The sequence below is a fragment of the Danio rerio genome, chromosome 19 (genome assembly GCF_052040795.2).
Source record: "Danio rerio strain M-AB ecotype USA chromosome 19, GRCz13ab, whole genome shotgun sequence".
Classification (NCBI taxonomy): Eukaryota; Metazoa; Chordata; class Actinopteri; order Cypriniformes; family Danionidae; genus Danio; species Danio rerio.
This window is the reverse complement of record NC_141039.2, coordinates 35,284,761-35,300,915: the sequence shown is the minus strand read 5'-3', so window position 1 is coordinate 35,300,915 and position 16,155 is coordinate 35,284,761. Positions and strand designations below refer to the sequence as shown.

The 16,155-nt window shown below is 35.4% G+C and overlaps 1 protein-coding gene and 2 long non-coding RNA genes across 4 annotated transcripts; 1 reads left to right on the top strand and 2 right to left on the bottom strand.

Moving 5' to 3' along the window:
- Positions 1 to 315: 315 nt before the first annotated feature.
- On the bottom strand, positions 316 to 3,656 carry LOC141379141 (uncharacterized). Of its 2 annotated transcripts, none has more exons than XR_015516993.1 (6): positions 3,442 to 3,656; positions 3,057 to 3,200; positions 2,229 to 2,345; positions 2,095 to 2,136; positions 1,644 to 1,774; positions 316 to 1,303 (listed from the first exon to the last, which is right to left on the bottom strand). It is a non-coding gene; the product is annotated as an uncharacterized LOC141379141 (long non-coding RNA). The 2 variants fall into 2 exon arrangements; XR_015516992.1 differs by having other exon boundaries at positions 1,688 to 1,774.
- Positions 3,657 to 7,319: 3,663 nt separating this feature from the next.
- Positions 7,320 to 10,838, top strand: LOC147832603 (uncharacterized). Its single transcript, XR_015517022.1, has 2 exons — positions 7,320 to 10,249; positions 10,529 to 10,838. It is a non-coding gene; the product is annotated as an uncharacterized LOC147832603 (long non-coding RNA).
- A 3,087-nt stretch (positions 10,839 to 13,925) lies between these two features.
- lratd2a (LRAT domain containing 2a) lies at positions 13,926 to 15,438 on the bottom strand. The gene has a single exon (NM_001044880.3). The coding sequence runs from the start codon at positions 15,010 to 15,012 to the stop codon at positions 14,203 to 14,205; it is 810 nt and encodes a 269-aa protein (NP_001038345.2). The 5' UTR covers positions 15,013 to 15,438; the 3' UTR covers positions 13,926 to 14,202.
- Positions 15,439 to 16,155: the final 717 nt, after the last annotated feature.

Below are 16,155 nucleotides of genomic sequence, written 5' to 3'. Positions count from 1 at the left end.
AATAGTAAATGGTGTGAATTGTTGAAAATTTTACCAACATTTGCCACACACTGTTAGACATTTCAAAGGGTTTTTACAGTAACTTACTGGCAACACTGTTGCCAGTAAGTTACTGTATTTTAGATTTACAGTATACAACTGTAAATCCGTTTACAGCATGTTACCGTAGTGTCTGAAAATGGTTAACTACTGTAAAAACCTAAGTTAACAGTTAGCTACTGTAAACCTTTTAATTTTGTCCTAAATATTTTATAATATAATTTTATTAATATTATTTTAATACTATAGACCTAAAAAAGACACAATTACAAAATATTAACAAAATAAACACTCTTTATTTAAAACATTGGAGATGCTTAAAACAAGCTTAAAAATGTGTAAAAACATTACATTTCAATCATTCAAAATATTTTATTTTAAGAAAAAAAAAACATTGAAAATGACAAAGCACATTAACATACATGTACAAAACTAATTTAAGTGTCTGACCTGCATATTGTTGAGAGAAAAAAAACCCAATTGTACTAAGTACTACTGACATTAAACCAGACACAATTACAAAATATTCCATTCTTTAAAACATTAATAATGCTTAAAACATTTAAGGAATATGTGTGAAAATTACATTAAGCAATAAAATCAACACATTAAAAATAAATAAATCACACAAAGCACTAGAACATACATGTACAATAAAAATTTAAACTTCTGAATTGCATATTGTTGGAAAAATAAATATTTGTAACTATTAGCCGACTCAGAAACAACCCAACTTTAAAATATTACTAGTTCTGGTGTCAAATGCTCAACAAGGTCTGAATTCACATGTTCAAATGCAATTCATCTTTATTTCTATTGCACTTTTACAATGTAGATCAATGATGTCAAAGCAGCTTAACATAGAAGTTCTTGTAAATTGAAGCTGCTTCAGTCCAGTTTTCAGAATTGAAGCAGTAAATGTCACTGCTGAAAGTCCAAACACTGAAGAGCAAATCCACCGATCCACCAATCGTAGCCAAGTGATCCAGTGGCGACAGTGGCATGGAACAAACTTCACCAACTGACGAAAGTGTAGAATAAAATCCCTTGAGTGAAACCAGGCTCAGTTGGGCACGACCAGTTCTCCTCTAGCCAAACTTGTGCAAGGCCGCAGTCTAGGCACCAGAGGCTTGAAAGTTCACCAGCGGGTGGTCAGGCTGGCCCATTGGATCAATGCGGACACGTGTGTCTTTTAGGATTCACTCCTCCATGACCACCACAGCATCTGGTCAGGATTTGGCCCAGTCCAGGATTATGAAGAACTCTGGATAAGGACAAACAGACTAACATAAGCATAGAAGAAGCTTGTTTAAAAAAAATAAATCATATACTGGTTAATTATTTTGAAGCATGGCAGCTAGGTTGGGGTAGTTTTCAGCTGGTACTGAGCAACTGGCTCCTGCTCATAACCCGCTCACTAACATGTTTAAAAGATAACTAACCAGAATGTCCTGTTTATTTTTTTCCCTAACAAGGTTTTACAAAAACATTGTAGCATTTGTGATGGGTTGATTCACTGCAGGACAGATTAGACTATTTGTTTTATGTATTCCTAATAAACTAAAACTGACTGAATACTGATAAAACTATTGAGAGTGTCTCACCTAATCCAAGTTCTCAGTTAGCTGGTGAAAGAAGGATAACTCACTGTTGTTCATGGTTGTCATTCTCTTCAGTACTTCTCCTGCTATCTTCTGGCTCACTCTGGTTGTTGCTGTGCATTTTGTTTCATCCTCTGGAATTATTTATACAAAAAATTTTATTATTTTATTTATTACAAAATATTTAGGCAACATGAAATGGGGAAAAAGACATTTAATACATAGACAAATGCATGTATCCCAATACTAATTATTGTATTTTGAAATGTCTGACCCATGACAGACCTCAATCTGCTCAAAAATATTATAAACAAAGATGAAAAAAAACCTACTAAATGGTTTAATAAAAAAGGGAAAACAATTTTTTTATTTAGCTAGCAACTAAACATGTGACACATTTTGTATTAAAAGTAACGTTAATATATTGAGAAACAAATAGATGTACAGTACTTACTGTTGTATGAGGTCCAGTTTGCACAGGCAGGCTCCCAGTATTCTATATTGAGACCATAAAAAAGCCAAATATACAGATAAGAATACCATGCTACAATCCACAACCTCCACACAACTTTTTTTTTATTTGTTTACCTTGGTTGCTTACTGGTCTTGCTTATTTTTTAAGCATAAGGCTGTGCTGATCAAGATGTTCCTCCGAAATGCTGTTTGTTTCTTCAGACAAAATCTGCTGCTGTGCCAGTGCCATATCTAAACAGAAAAAAAATATAATGGTAACAATTATGTTAAACCAAATGTCAAGAGTTGTGATAAAAAAATAATTAGCAAACAATAAATAGCAAAAAGGTGGTTATTAGCAAAATGCATAGAGGTAAAGTTGGTTTTATATTAGCAGATTCAGACTTCCCCCTTAATAATTTAATTTCATAAAAGTATTATTTGCAAACTCTAAATAGCGAAATCATTTTAGCAGCTAATGACTATCAAAGTACAACATGCTCACGGTCAAATAAACAGTGTTAATGTTGATTTCAAGTCATACTGGCTTGCTAATTCTGATCGATATTCAAAGTAACATGGTAAACAGTATAGAGTCTTCTAAATGAACGAATGTGTGAATATAAAACCAACTTTACCTCTATGCATATTGTACAGATTTACGTTAACGTTCTTATAGGTTACGTCGCGATGTTATTTTCTCAAGCTAACGTTATAAGTTACTCTAAACCAGAGAAAAATAAGTTCACAACATCTAATATATATAGTATAAATCAATACATGTTAAACGTTGCACGTTAAAATGAGTTTGAGTCCAATTCAGTATAAACTTAGCTCAGTTTAGCTAACAGTTAACATTACCATTTTAAGATCGCTTCAGCCAATGTCGCCGAGCAAACAAATGCTAATAGAGGTGCTCAAATCAATGTCGAGTGTTGTCAGCACAGACAGACGCGCTTTTACCTGGATTATTTGATGGTCTTTCATTCATATTCTTCTGGGGGAAAACACTCTCTGCCGGACCGTTGTCTCGTGCTAAGTGTCCTCCAAAACTGTCTGCATACCTCTGGTTCCCTCCTAAACCAAAACCCGCTGCAACACCGGTTCCTATGTAAATAAATAAAAAGATATGACGAGAACAATGGCTAATAGTCATAAACAGTCTTATTTAAAATAATAGTAGTGTTAATGTAATAAATTAAATAAAGGTAACATCTTAATGATATATTTCTCAAATGGGCGAAATAACGCCAAGCCAGAGAAAATAATAATAGCCAACTTTATACTTTACTTTGTTCTATTCTCGTCCACAAAACATTCTGTAAAATGAAACACTGCCTCAGCTTACCAGAGTAAAGTTTGTTAAATCCAGTATGTTCTTCAGGCACACTAATAAATTGTCCTCCAGAATTGCTCCAGGGTCCTCAGGCAAAATGTGGTGCAGAGTAGTCGAATCGCCGCAAGGTGGCGTTGAAGCAGTTGTGGAAAATACAGTATAATACACGAATTTTTACAAATACAGTACATCGCTGTATATGTTGTTCGACGTCACACTAAATTCCCATAATGCAACGGTAAATACAGTTATTTACCGTAAAAGGAATTTGCAGTATTACACTGGGTGAAATACAGTAAATAACTGTGTAATTTACAGAAATGTCTAACAGTGCATGGTAAGCCCAAAAACTTTAAAAGGCACATATGATGAAAATTAACTCTATATATATATATATATATATATTTAAATATATATAGTGTGTCCACTGTCATATTGGAGTGATATAAATGCAACAAGTCTCTTTTTTAAAATTTTCTGATGTTAAAATAGTATCCAAATCCCAGTGATGTTGAGGCACACCAAAACGTAGTTTTCCCCACACCAATAGATTGACATGTGCCTTGTTTCTATGATAACATGTACACAAGTCTTCAAAACTTTTTATTTTTGCAAATAAACTGGGATTAAAATATTTGTTCCAACTCTCTCTGATTTTTATAAGTTTATAAGCTTAAACATTTTTTTTAAAAAGCAGGGCCTGTTTGTAATAAAGACAGTAAAATTGTTTTATTATTCTTAACCGCTATAATCACCACAGCCACATAAAACACTCGTATATATGTAAACAGCATTTGTGTATGACTCATCATTTCAGAAAGGCTTGAATAAACTCCATCACAAATACATGGAATAAACTTATTTGGTATTTTTGACTAATGAGCTGTATTTCATCTGTGTCTGTCACTATCACTGATGGCTGTTTATCTTACGTAACGAATGAAAAGCAGACACGCACGTCATAACGGTGGGTGGGTAAAAGCAGTTTCCTTGGATTTAAAGCCACAGGCTCCACTGTACTCAAGACAGCAAAATCAACAGATTCTGGAGTCTATAAGAAATTATCTGATGGGTATTTTGAGCTGAAACTTTACAGACACATTCTGGAGACACCAAAGGTTTATCTTACATCTCGTAAAAGAGGTAAAATGGGTGTAGACCACTGAACCTTATGCATTAGGTGGTAATTAATGCTAAAGAAAATACATTTCTACACACTGCAGCTGCTTTGTGCTTGCAACAGGAAGGTGCATGAAAGAAGTGTGAAAACTAAATGATATGATGTAACTTCCTTCCTGCTAGTTAGCACCAAATACCAAATAGGTGAAGGAGAAGTCACAGCTCTTTTTAAAAGATGGTTAATCTTCCACGCTAAACTATTCACAGAATTTAAATGCGGCTCAAAAGGCATTTAGTAAAGCCCTGAGGATATCAAAGGTGTATCATTTAAAGACACGCTCTTAACCTGCATGGTAATTTACAAGCTGTAGCTGTGACTACATTTATGATATTAATGGAATATTATGATGAAAGTCTATTGAACGCTTCAGACATTACAGCGTAAAGTGGATTTACATAATGACTCAGGTGTGAAGAGTCTATGATAATGAGATAATGAGAAGCAAGGAAAAGGTTTTGCTGTGGTTAAATTAGAAAGTTTGATTAAGTTGATAAGCGATATTTAAGCGTTGACAAATGAGCTTCACAAGTTCACCTCAATCGGGTTAATGTAAAGTAATGAACAGCCAGAAACCAAGCAGTGGTTAAAGAGAAGTATTGGGAAAAGTAACCATTAAAAGTAATATATTATAGCCTTACGTAGGTGCAGACAAGATGAAAATAATATAACACATTACTTAGGAAAAGTAATTTTCTTTAAACACTGTTAAAGACACACAGAGAATGGATGAATAGTGCTCGACAATTAAAAAAAATTATAATTTGAACTTAGTTATACTTACTTACTTATAATTTGAACTTAATTAGACGTTTAAAAAAAAAAGATTTTTAAAAAGATGAAATTTGGTAATCAATGCTTATGTTTAGTAAAAAAAAAAAATTAAATACTGAATTTAGGTGACATTTAAGCACTATTTTTAGCCGAATTAGCTTGTTGGATGGTCATCATAACATTTGATGTATACCAAAAACATTTCTTAAATAATTAGAATAAAGAAATATGACAAATATTTATTTAAAAATAGAAATTTGTTACATCCTATGTCATTAGAAAAATAAGTTTTAAATTAAAAACTGTAGCCTAGTGTAATTTATTAAGCAAATAAAAAACTGGCCAGCACATCAACTTTCCACAGTCAGAATTTGTCTATTTGAATAATAAAAAAAACTCTATTATAAAAGTGCTTCACACTTTTTTTATTGGTCATGTTTTCTTTTAAGAATAACGTCAAGGATTTACATTGACCGTTACTTGTCAATTCTCTATTTAAAAACAAAAAAATTCTGTAGCAAAATATGACTTTGCTTATATCAGACGTTTTCTTGCACAGCTAAATGTTGGACTCTTGAAAAATAATTGTTTGCTTTAATAATAATGTAAAAAAGCAAAACTTTAAAATATTGTACTAATTTATTTTGATTTTTAATAGTATATACTGACGTCACTTCCGGGAAGGAAGAAGTTGTGTAATAAAGATGGAAGCAAGACCAAAGTTTTTTGAGCTTGTAATATAGTTCAGATAAGTTGTTATCCAAACTTTGTTCAAAACAACATCACAGGACTGTCTTATGTTACTCGCGGTCAAATCCCGCATATTCAAAGAAAGAAACAAGACAAGAAGAACCGGATTGATGGCACAAACAGAGCACATGTATGGGACAAATTCTGGACCTAAAATGAGGCATTTTAATATTACTTTTTAATCTTGCTAAGTTTTTTTAGCTTAATTACTATTATTTACTGATGCAGTCGCAATATACAGTTAAAGAATTATCCGCCCCCTTAGAATTTTTTTTATATTTCCCAAATTATGTTTAACAGAGCAAGGTCACTTTCACAGTATTTTCTCCTGGAGAAAGTCCTGTTTTTTTATAAAAGCAGTTTTTTATTTTTAAAAAAAACATTTTAAGGTCAAAATTATCAGCCCCTTTAAGCAATTTTTCCCGATAGTCTACAGAACAAAACTTGCCTAATTACCCTATCCTGCCTAATTAACCTAGTTAAGCCTTTAAATGTCACTTTAAGCTGTATAGAAGTGTCTTAAAAAGTATCTAGTCAAATATTATTTACTTTCATCATGGCAAAGATAAAATAAATCAGTTATTAGAAATTAGTTAATAAAACTAATATGTTTAGAAATGGGTTGAAAAAATCTTTTATCCATTAAACAGAAATTGGGCAGAAAAATAAATGGGGCTAATAATTCAGGGGGGCTAATAATTCTGACTACGACTAAATACACCTTAATTTGATGAAAGTAACTTTTTTGATCAACTTTCCATATGCACTCTCTAAAATAGGGTACCTATAGAGGGTATAGGGTATTTAGTTGGGTTATTAGCTAGGATTAGGAATGTAGAATAAGATCATAATTTATAAATACTAAAACACAGTTAATATCTTAATAATTGACAGGTTATAAGTGGTTAATAGTAAGAATTATAATTTGTTTTTCATTTTAAACACATTTTTATTAGATTTTATGATAAATATAATGCAATTTGATGGATATCTGTATTTTCAAATTAATAAAAATTAGAATTATTAGATTTGCTTGAAAACAGCACTGGATTTGATGACTAAACCTTTTTTAAAAAAAGTCCCAATGAAATCCAATCAAACCGTACGATTTTGTTAGCTCACATTGCTAGTTTTGTGGTAGTATTGTTTACTATCTGAAAATGTTTTTTTTATTTTTTTTATTTAAATTGTCAGATTACATATATATCTTGTATGAGGCATGGCTAGCACACTTCCCGCTGCTGTAACTGTCAACAAGCAGTTGACGACAGACCAAAATGGTGAGGAGGTGTCTGTTAAGGTTGTAAAAAGTCTCCCCAAACCCTTTTCCCAATCATTCTGAATAAAATGTCTACTTAACTACATCCATTCAGCTCGCAGTAGAAAAAAAAAAACAAGGCACACCCATGTTTTCTCATTTAATAATCCATTTCTCTAGAAACTGCATCACAATACAAAAAAAAATGGTTGCAGTATCCAGTTCATGTGAACTGTAATGAAAATTCCTCCCCAGTATGTACGGCCTAGTGTCACAGTTGCATAATCTGAACCAACAGAGCTGTTCAATCAGGAGGTCAAAGTTGTTGGCAATCCCGGGATGTTGCCATGGACTCCCTCTGGAATTTCCAACACTTGCTCTATTCTTGTTTTCTGCACAACCCAAAAACAGCTCTAGCGCAAAACAACAACTGCTTACTCTCCGCAGATGAACCTGCACTTTCAGTCAGATCACATTCAAAACATCACCCGCTAAGTGCTCATTAGGGGACTGTTGTCTCAAGCTGGCAATAGTGTTGGCTTTCCAGTGATTTACAAAGACTGTCTTGTTGCCTTTGTGGGCAGCCATTACTCACTCACAGTATGGCAGTTGTAATTACTTCCCTGTTTCCCAGCATCCCTGTTTACTCAGAGTAGCCCTGGAGCAGCGCGATTGGGCACAAACCCATAAAACACCCTTTCCTCCTGCAACAAAACACGTCATCTGCGGCATATCTCGAAGACATGGCTCCTGTTTGCAGAGATAAGTCACCGCCGGTTTCCGTGACATTGTGTTTTTTTACCTCAGGTTCGATCACCTGATGTTTTCTCGTGAGGTTAAAGTCCAGCTTGAGGCCTGATCAGCATCTTATGATTAAACAGAGCTGCTTTTAATGGCTGGCATTTGTTAGGGCTCTTATTAAAGCGTTCTCGAAGCAGAGGTGTAAATTATACCCTACGTGGTATTTTACGCCTTGGCCTTTGCTGTATTTATTTAATCCAAACTGTTGCTTTCAGCTCCTTTTCTACAGCCGTGCGCCATTAAATTCAATTCGCACACACGGAGGGAATTGTATTAAAGTTCTCAAGTGGGAGGACAATTAGAGGGTAAGCCAACTTTGGCAGCCTCGCAAATGAAAGTCGTGGAGAGTTTGCAAGGTATTGAAGAGGCTCAGGATGAATATTAAAACACTACATCAAATGATTTCTATCAGATTTGTAAAACAAGCTGGTGTAGCTTCTTTTAATGCTTCAATATGAAGCTGCCACTGGCTACGTTTACATAGACATCAGTAATTAAATCAATTGCCTTAATCTAATTAAGACAATAATATGATTAGGGTGTTTACATGAGTTCCTTTTTGAATATTCCTTTCATGAACCCCAACCCTAGCTTTGCACAAGACGTTTGGCCAGAAGAGAAATGGTCATGCCCAACTGAGCCTGGTTTCTCTAGAGGTTTTTTTAATTCTTCAATTTCGCCAATTGGTGAAGTTTTTTCCTCGCTGCTGTCGCCACTGGCTTGCAGGGTTCGGGACCCGTAGAGCTGGGCATCGATGGATTTGCTCCTCAGTGTTTAGACTCTGAGTATTGAATATTAAACCACACTGTACTGAGCTAAACTGAACTTAAACTCTGAAAACTGGACTGACACTGTTTCAATTCACTATAATCTTCTATGTGAAGCTGCTTTGACGCAATCTACATCGTAAAAGCGCTATAAAAAATAAACATGAATTAAATTCAATTGAATCCCGTTTTACATGTTATAGCACATAATTCGATCGTCAACACGCTATCGACATTTCCTCAGGAGTTTCACGTAATTTCGGGTGTTTTATTCTTAATTTGTTGACTTTAACTGCAGTTTGGCACTTTCACTTTCATTCAGGAATATTTTATGCATGCCCCGTGACAAACGAGATATTGGATGCAAGGAACTGCTGGAAGTTTTAATGGAATTCAGGCCCGGATTGGCTAATCGGGAGGACCGAGAGAATTCCCGGTGGGCCGGTCTGTTTTTTGGCCGCGAGGGCCGGTGTCCCTAGCTCCAGAATCTGTTGCTTACAGCAGTCACACTTTTTAAATTAATGTATTTATTTACTTGACCACAGTCTTCTTATTCAATATTTTACCACAGCTCTGCTCTTTTTATCTATTTTCTCGCAGCCTCGTGATCAACATGCAGCCTGCAGGTTGATTATCAAGTAACTGTTGTGGTCGAGTGGTTAGCATGTTAGGTTTCGATACCACCAATTCAGGTTTGATCCTCGTCTGAGTAATTTTTTTTTTCATTTTTATTGTTAAGACATAAAATACTGTTAGGGTTGTTGAACATTTGAAGTTCTAAAGCAGCTGTTTTCTCAAAAAAGACGTGATAGTTTAAATAGAAACTGAATTGGAAATGACCTTATTTCAATATAGTCAGTCGTGAACTGAGGTGGGCCGGTCTGAGGCTTGAAACTCCAGGGCTGAACTTTTCCCACTCCGGCCCTGATGGAATTTAATACCACACGCTGTATGGGAAATAAAAACCTTCGCATTTTGTAATGCACGTGTCTGTGATCCTTCACTTAATCGGTAGGTGCAGAGAATAGTGTTGAACAGCTGTGTGTGTATAAGCTATCCTGTTGCAAAATACAAGCAAAATTCTACACTACAGTGATAATTTGATTGCAGTGTTTACATGTCTGTACTGCACTTCAATAATGCAACTAAAATCGGCATACTCCACGTCTTAACTTGATTTCCGTCTAGTCTGATTCTGACTTTAGTAAGGTCATCAAAAATTGCTGTTTACATGGTAGACTCTTAATCAGACTATTGTCATAACTGCATTAAAATCTGATTATTGTAGTCCATGTAAACCAGGGGTGTCCAAGCTCAGTCCAGGAAAGCCGGTGTCCTGGAGAGTTCAGCTCCAACCCTAATCAAACAAACATAAACTAGCTAATCAAGCTCTTAATAGATAAATAGAAACTTCAGGCAGGTGTGTTGAAGCAAGTTACAGCTAAACTCAGCAGGACACTGACCCTCCATGACCAAGTTTGGACACCCCTGGTTTACATGGACACCAATAATCCGTTTACATTCCTGATGTAAAAGTACTGATTGTTTATAAAGATTGACACAATCTTGCAGTAAACACAGAGTATATATATATATTTTTTTTTTTTGGCAAATTTGTGGTTTCTTTTCATGAATTTGTATGCTTGATCAAAAAGGTACTGATAAAAAATGAAGTCCTCCTAACTGCCCTTAAACATACCAAAAACTGGTGAATAAGCAGATCTTACGATTTTATACAAATTAGTGACAACTTAAAACAAAAATGGAAAAAAAAGTCCTCTTTGCTAAGATCAAAGGGAAAAAACACTTTAAAATATCCAGTAATTTACCGTACGAATGTTATGATGTTAATAATTAGATAGTTAGATAAACATGAAGGAGGATCATTGCTTACTTTGAGGACCAACTGGAACTACATGCAGTATAAATACACCAAACAAACAACAAACACAGAGACAACTTGTGTAAGAACATAAATACTTTAGCTTACTATATGAAGTACATTTCGTGCTAAATCTTATGTGGTCATCCTCAAATATATTTTTACAGCAATATTTTTCCATATGTAGTTATTTATGCGTGTCATTTAAATAATTTACTAAGGAATCTATTCAGAGTATGAAATTAGTCTGACATGATTTACATTTTGACTCATTCAGAGAGTTGCACCGAATTGTTTATAGTAGTTCTTTACACTAAAATAGTAGCAGCATACAATACTTAATGATACAGAAATTAAAGCATAGATGTTCACCTATAAATTCAGCAGTCTGGAAAGATAAACAGTATTTTATCCATGTTTTATATATATAATCTGACTGTTAAGACACCTGTTGTGAGCTCTATTGAACCCATGAAGAACTGGCGAATAAGCAGATCTTATGGTTTTATACAAATTAGCAACAACTTAAAACTAAAATGGAAAAAGAAGTCCCCTCTACTAAGATCAAATGAGAAAAAACACAACAAAATATCTGGTTATTTACGGTTTCTGTAATTTGTGATGCACAGGTGTTTTGATGTTGAAATTTGACTTATAATCAAAGGGACTTTTGACATTTTAGTAGTTTGAGCAATCTATTATATAATATATAGAATTAAGTTTGTAACATAACATATAATGTATTGGCAGTTTATTACCAGGTTTTTTAACGTAATTTACAACACCAAGCCAAACAATATATCACTTGAAACTATTAAAATGGTCAATAATAGTCAATTTTTCAAACTTTTCAAAATAAAAATATCAAGATCCCATAGAGCAATTCAAAAGCTTAAATAAACAAAAAAACTACAGAAACTGCTTATTTTATTTACATTTGGAATGAATGTTCATTTACTAAAAGGAAAAATGATGATTGAACTTAATTGACTCATCTTCCAGACATTCAAGATGTCACTTACTTTTTTTTTCAGTAGAACATTATAGATTTTTTGTAGCTGAAACTGGTTCCTGGTGGTTCATAAAATAGAGGTCAATGATTACAGACACTTTGAAAGTGAAAACAAACATTCATTCATTCATTCATTTTCCTTCGGTTTAGTCCCTTACTTATCAGGGGTCACCACAGTGGAATGAACTCCCAACTATTCCAGCATGTTTTACAAAGCAGATGCCCTTTACTTATTGCGTATGTCTTTCGAGTGTGGGGAACAACAGTGCATCCCAACAGGAAACCCACGCCAATACGGGGAGAACATGCAAACTTAACTCAGAAATTTCAACTGGATCAGCAGGGACTCGAACCAGTGACCTTCTTGCTGTAAAGCGACAGTGCTAACCACCGAGCCACCATGCTACCCAAAACAAACATGAAGAGGCTAATTAAAATTACTTGCGAGTCATGACTTCTGATGAAACACTGGGGTGTTATGAAGTGACAGTGAGTGCAAGATTATTCACTAAAGTGTTACCTTTAATCCACAGCCTTTCATGCTTCCTGATGCATGCAGTACCACGACTTGCATTTTATGAATAACCAAAAACCAAATTTTCAGCTAAAAATCTCCTTTAATATTCCACTGATTTAAAAAAATGGTCATCTACATTTTTGGATGGCCTGACAATAAGCAAACAAACAGCTCATTTTCATTTTTGAGTCAAGTATTGCTTTAAGAAATGCGCCATACTGACCTCACTAAGGGCCTGTGAGGTCAAATACTGTACATTCTCAGAGGATTGTGTAAAATTAAAAGCAGGAATAACTGAGAGAGAGGATAAACAGGTGGATTTAATCACTGTTTACTTGCTGCTATTTCATATGTGCCAAAACTTTTAGAAAGCAAAGTCCACAGATGATGATGATTTATGGCTATTTTTCAACTCTCAGAGTTTTCAAACAGTACATTATAGAGAACAGCTTACAATTCCAGAGCCGACCTATCTGAATCACAATACCATCCAACTTATAATATTTAAAGGTGAAATTATTTAGACTTCAAATTTAATTAGTCATAATATATCATTTTAGCTATCAACAAATAGATGAGTCTCACAAAGCCCTAAAATTACGGGATTTTTTGCTTAAAGTAAATGCAGCATATATTTAGGACCATTAGGATATTTTCAACTCAACTCTCCAATTAATTAATTAATCTATTCACAATATTTTATGACATTTTGACAAATGAATGGCTAATTTGTATAAATTTGTACAGTGATGTTGTGTTTAGTGTTCATTTTCATACTAGAAATTGTATGAATTCATACAAACTAGACAGATATTGAATGCAATTGAGAGATCAGTTTACGGTGAAAATTTCTCCCAATTCTCATTTTCATCATTTAGCTTCACATTAATTTTCAATTAATTAATTAATTTTATTCTATTAAAATTAATTATGTGTCATTTTATTGCATTACATTAAAAATCCCAATAAAATAGATTTTGCTTTAGAACAATGAGAATTTGAAGAGGAAATGTCTTGCAGAAAACATCGTGTTGTTCACTTCAGCAGTGTTGATTCTAGGAGGTAATTTCCTATTTTTTTGTCCCATGAAAAATACTGTCTGCTAATGCTTTATGAGCCCTGCACTAAACTAAACTAAGCAGCTAGGACATGAAAGTTTGATTTGAAACAAAGTATATCAAAATGTGCATATGGTGTGGGCGGAGCTACAAATCTCTTTTGACAGAGATAGATTTCTGCTGCATTCTGATTGGTAGAATTTTGCATTTTTTCAGCACAAACCTGCCTATTAAACACTACTGTTTAGGAAAAGAAGAATTAATGTGACTCAAATTAGTTCAACAAAAACAAATGCATCGATTATCAACCTTAATAGGTCACAGCAATTCTGTGTTTTAAGGTTTATCAGTCATTAAAAAAATATCTAGGCTACTTTCTCATGGAGAAAATGGAGATGGCACTTCCATAAGTCCAAAGTATCTTAACCAATAAAGCAAGATCTTGTGTTATAATGTTGTCTATTTGGTTACAATTAATTACAAAATTTCGAAGACAAGTATTTGCCTTAATGTTTTTCTTTTTAATGAAAATGAAACCCTTCTGCTAGCTCAGTAAATCCTTGACATGACAGAACATTGGGACCAATGCACTGATATGATGAGCTGGTAGTGAATGTCACTGTCTGGTACTCAGTACTGACAAATTAAGAATCTGTATCATAAGAACACAACAGTTTTCATACATTTCTTTGCAGTGAACTGTTCTGGACTGGCTTCGTGAGACTCACGCATTTGTTGTTCTCGGGTTAAATTTCTCTCTCCACTACCTGTTGCATGTCAATGAACGGTCGTCTCACTTCCGCTATTGCTCAAATGATGCGCCAACTCCTGTATAACGGCTGTTTTGCCGATCTGATCGTTTCTCCTCTTTTCCATGATCAAATCCTCCAAACTCTGAAACTCCAGTACATGAAAGCGTTTGTCGGGCAAGCACAGTTTTAATCTGTACGGCTGCTTTCCTATCCGTATCTCCCCTCCCATCTTGAACTCCCGTTTCCCGAATTTGCACCAAGCGGCGAAACACTCCGAATTTCTCCAACTTAACTCTCGGTCCTTTGCGCCCACCTGCTCCATCGCGTTCTGCACAACCATGTCGGGACAGAGGGCTTTGAATTTGTACAGTTCGTTCACGACCCTGCCCCTCCTGCCCTGGCTAGCATCGGTCAGAAAACTGTTCTTGACCTCCGCCCGATGCAGGTGCACCACCTGGAAGTCCCCGACATACACAGCCCAGTGCGGGAACTGCCCGGCGGACACGAACTCCAGCAAGTCGCCGGGCTTGCATTTGTTCAGTAAATTCTCCGGACTGAACGTCTCCAGTTCCGCAGTGCTGCCGCTCTTCTCGTAAACGCATTCGTCTCTGTGGTAAACCGCGCAGTCCAGCTCGCTATAGTGCTTTTCTTCTTCCGTCTGCTGCGATGCATCGACATGTTGATGGTGACCGTCGTCCAGCTCGTCGTCGTCGGTGGCGAAAATGTATGAGACGCCGATCCGCGGGCCGTCTTCTTCCGTGTCCAGTCCGTTTGGGTCGGTCGTAGGAACTTCAGCGTAACTTAGGTGTGACAGTTTGTCAACCTGGTTGCCCATAAATGCCACTTCAGCAGCGGACAGATGGAGTGAAATGAGCTCCACCTGTTACTAGCACAGAGAGATGATGATGGACATCTGGAAGTGGATTTCTCCGTCTGCTTACCAACGCTGCGTTTGCCAGATCCGCGAGCATCACAATTAAAGACCAAAACAAAGCACTTTACATAAGAGCTACGTGTTATTAAGTGCGAGCTTACATCCAGTGTTGTTGTTGTTGCTCCTTCGCGCAGTTAGTTTAGTTAGCAGGCAGCCCACTGATGTTTCCAAACAGAAAGTTCTTCACGGCTCTTATGGCATAATGTGAATAAAAATGTTGCGGTCTCAGAACAGAGTTACTCGCGTCCTACAGTAGCGTGAAGCGAATTGTTTTGTCAAAATTGTGTTGTTTTGAAAGGCACCTGCTGCGCATTGTTCAGGTCCATCAGATATTATGCGAACTAACAGGCAGAGCTGAAGAAAGCCAGGCAGAGTCACACTTACACACGCTCAGCTCGGCTCGCTCACTTAAAGAGACATCGCTGAAAATAAGCAACAGTGTGAAGCTGGTTAGCTAAACATCACGGAGGATCATTGCTCACTCGCAATTTGAGGATTAACTGGAACTACGTACAGTATCAAATAACCAAATAAACAACAAATACACAGACAACGTGTAATAATTCATTAAGGTTATTACTGTATAAAGTACATTTTGTGTTAGACCTTAGAGACCTTGTGCTAGACCTGGTCATCAGATTTATTTTCCCAGCAATATTTTGCCATTTGCAGGTATTTATGTTTGACATTCAAATCATTTACAAAAGAATATATTTAGAGTGTGATTTACAATTTGATTCATTCAGAGAGTTGCGCTGAATTGTTCACGGTGGTTCCTTTTACTACAGTAGTAACAGCCTACAATACTTTGATTTAGAAAACAAAAAGTGGATATTTACCTAAATCCAACAGCCTGAAAGTAAAAACTGTTTCTCCATGGGAAATTATTGTGCTTTTGACTGATGTAACTGACTAGGGCACCTGTTGTGAGCTCTATTGAACCCATCTGTTGATCATGTTTATAGCTAAATCCACAAGAAAAAAAAGTACATTAACCATGATCCCGTTCATAAAATTCCACGTAAAACATATGCTAAATAAGTT